This window comes from Hordeum vulgare, chromosome 3H, assembly GCF_904849725.1.
Source record: "Hordeum vulgare subsp. vulgare chromosome 3H, MorexV3_pseudomolecules_assembly, whole genome shotgun sequence".
Taxonomy (NCBI): Eukaryota; Viridiplantae; Streptophyta; class Magnoliopsida; order Poales; family Poaceae; genus Hordeum; species Hordeum vulgare.
The window spans coordinates 485008905-485013125 of record NC_058520.1 but is presented as its reverse complement, the minus strand read 5'-3'; the positions used below and the strand labels follow the sequence as shown (position 1 = coordinate 485013125).

The 4221-nt window shown below is 50.9% G+C and overlaps 1 protein-coding gene across 1 annotated transcript; it reads right to left on the bottom strand.

Annotated features, from left to right (window-relative positions):
* Nucleotides 1-328: 328 nt before the first annotated feature.
* LOC123440250 (GDSL esterase/lipase At5g45670-like) lies at nt 329-2891 on the bottom strand. The gene is made up of 5 exons (XM_045116830.1): nt 2492-2891; nt 1741-1865; nt 1379-1624; nt 1006-1258; nt 329-889 (listed from the first exon to the last, which is right to left on the bottom strand). Exons 1-5 carry the CDS (start codon nt 2742-2744, stop codon nt 666-668), a joined length of 1101 nt encoding a protein of 366 aa, XP_044972765.1. The 5' UTR covers nt 2745-2891; the 3' UTR covers nt 329-665.
* Nucleotides 2892-4221: the final 1330 nt, after the last annotated feature.

Genomic DNA, 4221 nt, shown 5'->3' with positions numbered 1-4221 from the left:
CGTTTGTGTGTGTCGGACGGTCCTGCTCTGGCCTGAAGGAAGCTGGCTAGATTGGTCGTTTCCCACTGAATGGCTCCCGGACAAAACTTCATAACGACCTTACCGTCTTGCGGGAGAAGAGATATGGTTATCATTCTCCGATACACCATACAACGGACATAGCCAATTATCCGGGCATGTCGTGAGAGAAGAGAAGGGAAACACTAAAGCCAAGCTATCATTATCAAAAACGCGTTTGTCAATGGACCAATCGTGAGAGCCCAAGACTAGGTCCGGGTCAGGTGTAAATCAAAAGCTATGTTTATATATTTCTTATGAACTCTTATAGTAGATCCGAGTACTACTTTTCTTGGAACTTTGCTATTTTACAAGAAAGCAGAATGATGGATGAATCCTTAATTACAATAACAAAACCAGGAAAGTGCAACTATAGCATACACTCCTTACAAGTACGTTGTTCAGATGCAGACATACATATATCTTCCTTGCCGTACCCAACTTCCATTCCCACTGATCACTGACTCCACGCGCCGCAAAAAAAAAAAAAAAAAAAAAAAAAAAAACATTGCTACTGTAGCATAAAAGTTCTGGCGTTCATGATGCGCGCGACCTGTATATGTAGCCCATTCTTCTCTTTTGAGAAGGCGGTTGTGTATAGAGTATAACTAGAGGCGCGCAAGCGTCTGCAGGTCGACGGGGTGGACGTCGGAGGGGTCGGCGGCGCTGTAGGCCCTCCTCCCGACGAGGATGTTGGCGGCCTCCGTGGGGTGGAAGGCGTCCCAGAAGAGGTACTCGTTCCTGTTGGCGCACGGCGTCTGGAAGGGCAGGCAGGTCACCTGCCCGTTGTTCCTCCCCACCCCGCAGCATCCCTTGTTCAGCACCGTCAGGCCTGCATGCATGTCCATTTCTTCCAGATTCAGACTATCAGCAGCATTACAAACGTGCAGCGCCGGCAGCTCGACGGCCGGGCCGGGCCGGGTAGCAGATCGATTGGATATTTCTCACCGTTGGCCCCCGGCGACCTGAGGATGTCCTGGAAGATCCCGTAGGCGTTGATGTAGGTGAAGTGCGCGCCCGGCAGCGTGTTGAACTGGTCCACCAGCTCCACCAGCTTCTGGTTGAAGATCTCGATGGCGCCGTTGATCCGCGCCACGCAGGTGACGCCGTCGGAGCTCTGCTGCGCCAGCTCGTTGGGGCTGCACCCCACCTGCCCCACCCCCATCAGCGCCACCTTCCTCGCCCCGTTGTTGTACAGGACCTGCATACAGGCACGCACGTACATTACATACACACATCATCAAGTTCAACAACACAGCCATGCATGCATGCGTTTCACTGCATGCTCGATCGTGTTGGCAACTGGGCATGCGGTACGTGCCCTGAGCTGCTGCGTGTACTGGCTGACGAGCACGTCGGCGTACTGCTCCGGGGTGTACTGCCGGCTGGTGGAGTAGACGGCGGGCATGAAGTAGTTGTTGAGGTAGTCGTTGCTGCCCATGCCCACCGTGAAGATGCACTGGCTCAGGTGGTTCGCCGCGGAGTCCTCGTCCCCCAGGATGCTCACCAGCTGCTGCACCGCCGCCTGGTAGTTCTGGAGCTGCCCGCCCAAGCTTATGCGCTGGCCCTGCATGCCATGTTCGGCAGCGTTCGTGCAACGTTAATTAGCTAGGCCACGTTATTTCAACACGATCATATACATCACGTTTCTTCTGCGAAAGAAAAAAGTTTGTGAGTGCGTGCCAGTTGCTGTCCGGTCTCGTCCCTGATTCCGGCCGCGGCCGAGGCAAAGTTGACGCCGGAGAGGAGTTGATCGTTGTTTGCTCCCGCGTACGCTGGGATGTAGTCGTCGAAGCCCAGAAGCCGAGCTGAAACATACAGCAAATTAATTAAACGTGCGGGTGCTAATCCAGTTTGATGATGCATGGAATGGAAGTAGACCTATACAGGGTGGACATCTACATCACTAAACTTATCTAGCCACTAGTTCGTTGGTACGCTAGACAAAATCTGCATATATATGGTGTCATAAAGTTCAGTGAACTCCATGAGCACAAATTGAACTAGTCTTTAACGGATGATGGTGACGCGACTGCACACATGAGTACAGATGCGCAGTGGCCTTCTTTAGCCTTGCTTCCAATCTCCAGCGATCATCTGGCTCAGGCACAGTCACGGGTTGCTGCCTGTCTGGTCTGGTTCTTTTAGCTGCATCCGTCCGCGCGCTCCTTAACTAGACAATCGTGTCCACCCCTGTGCTTCATGGATTTTGCCTTTCTTTTTAGATTACCAAGATAGCATATGGACATCGTCATCACGGTAAATGAAGGGGTCTACATCATCACAACAGAATTTGGCACTTACTCTATGCATCAGAAAGACGTGTGCCGCAAATTAACACCTCGTGTACGTTCAGTCGATATGTGTGCAGTCCTAGGTGTTATTTTACAGAGGCTAAAGAAAGAAAAAGGAAAGAGCGCGGGCCGGGTCTTACAGATGGCGTCGACGGTGGTGAGGCCGTTGCTGAAGCGCCCGGTGGCTCCGCCGGGGAAGTCGATGCCGTAGGGCGGGTAGTTGGCCCGCGCCAGCGACGCGATGTCGTTGTTGTTCCCATTGTCCACCAGCGAGTCCCCGAACACGAAGTAGCACGGCACCTGCGGATCGGCGCGCGCGCTCCGCCCGGTCGCGGCGGCCACCAGAACCACCACCACCAGCCACGGCGCCACCCACGGCGAGACACGCTCCATTTCTCTCGCCGCCGCGCTTCTTAGCTAGCTAGTAGTAGCTAGCTGCTTGACTTGGAAGTTGGAAGGTTCGTGGCCAGCCGGCGGACGAGCTGGGTAGGTAGGTGGGTGGACGGAGGAAATGCGTGATCGACCGGAAGAGGCCGGCACGTTCGAGCCGTATTTATAGGGCAGCTGGTTGATGGTGGCTACCGCTAGGGCTAGATCATGTAATGGCCGGGGCGCGCGCGCTCGATCTGGAGGGACACGGTTTGCTGTAGCGCTGCAGTGGAGACGCTCCGGAAGTCGTCGGGATCGGGCTACCTCTGCATGTGCGTGCATGGTTGGAGCAGTCACGGTTGGTTAAGAGCCGCGCCGTGGGGCCGTATTGATTGGTCACCGGCCGCGCGTCGGGGTAGCGCCGTAGTACCGCGCCGGCGGCAGGCCTGGCCTGGTGCAGTTTGGGATGCAAGGACTGTGAGACGGCCGGGGGATTTGCAGGTAGCGTCGTGGCACGGACACAGTATCGGCTCGTGTTTCTCACGTCAGGCCGGGACTCAGGATGTCGGCCTGCGTGATTCCTCGTTTCCGTCCCACTGGGTGACTGTTCAAGAGGACAGCATGCATCTATGGATTGGTAAGTGGCAGTTGGTTACTTGGTTCCACTAGTAACAGTGCACGTGTGTGTACTCAAAATATGATGTAAAGGATGTAGTATCCTTGCTCGAGGTAATCAACAAGTATATATTAACATCACAAAATCAATATCAAGTCTTCAAAAAGAATGCATCAGATATGTGAATGGTGTCAACATCCTAATAATGATCGGTGCATCATATCTGGAAAACAATTTAAGACATAAGTTCAGCATAGCACATAGCACATAAAACAATTCAAGACATAAGTTCAAAACTACAATAGGGAAGCCCATGTCTCTATAAACATAAGACCATGTAATCTCACACCCTATCAACCCATGTAAAGAAAATTAATAATGGAACAAAACTTTGTTTGCTCCAGCTGCAATCGTGTAGATGTAGAAAACAAGTTGAGGAATAAACTTCAGGTTGTTAGGAATTTGAATGGTACTATGGCCACAACAACCATCTCTCATATTTTCAATAAAATCTTAGAGCAATTTGATGAAAGCGATCAAAATGAATGCCCGTGGTAAAACCCCATTGACAAATCTAACAACTCACCACCAACACAAATGCCAAGATAGCAAATTTACTAATTCCATCAAATGTTTTTTGTGCTAGCCAATCATCTAGATTTTCCTGCCAACAGTTTTCTAGAAATTAACCATGTTCTATAGAGTAAATGTTAGCTTGCGATAATGTTCTAAATGACTTGAATCCACTACATCTTTTTTTACTGCTTGAATCCTCTACATCCAAATAATGTTATGCAATATTTACTTAACATGGGCCGATGATCTCATCCCATACAGTTTTCAGTTTGTTCTACATTATGGCAAAGCTTTTTTTTTCATGTCAAG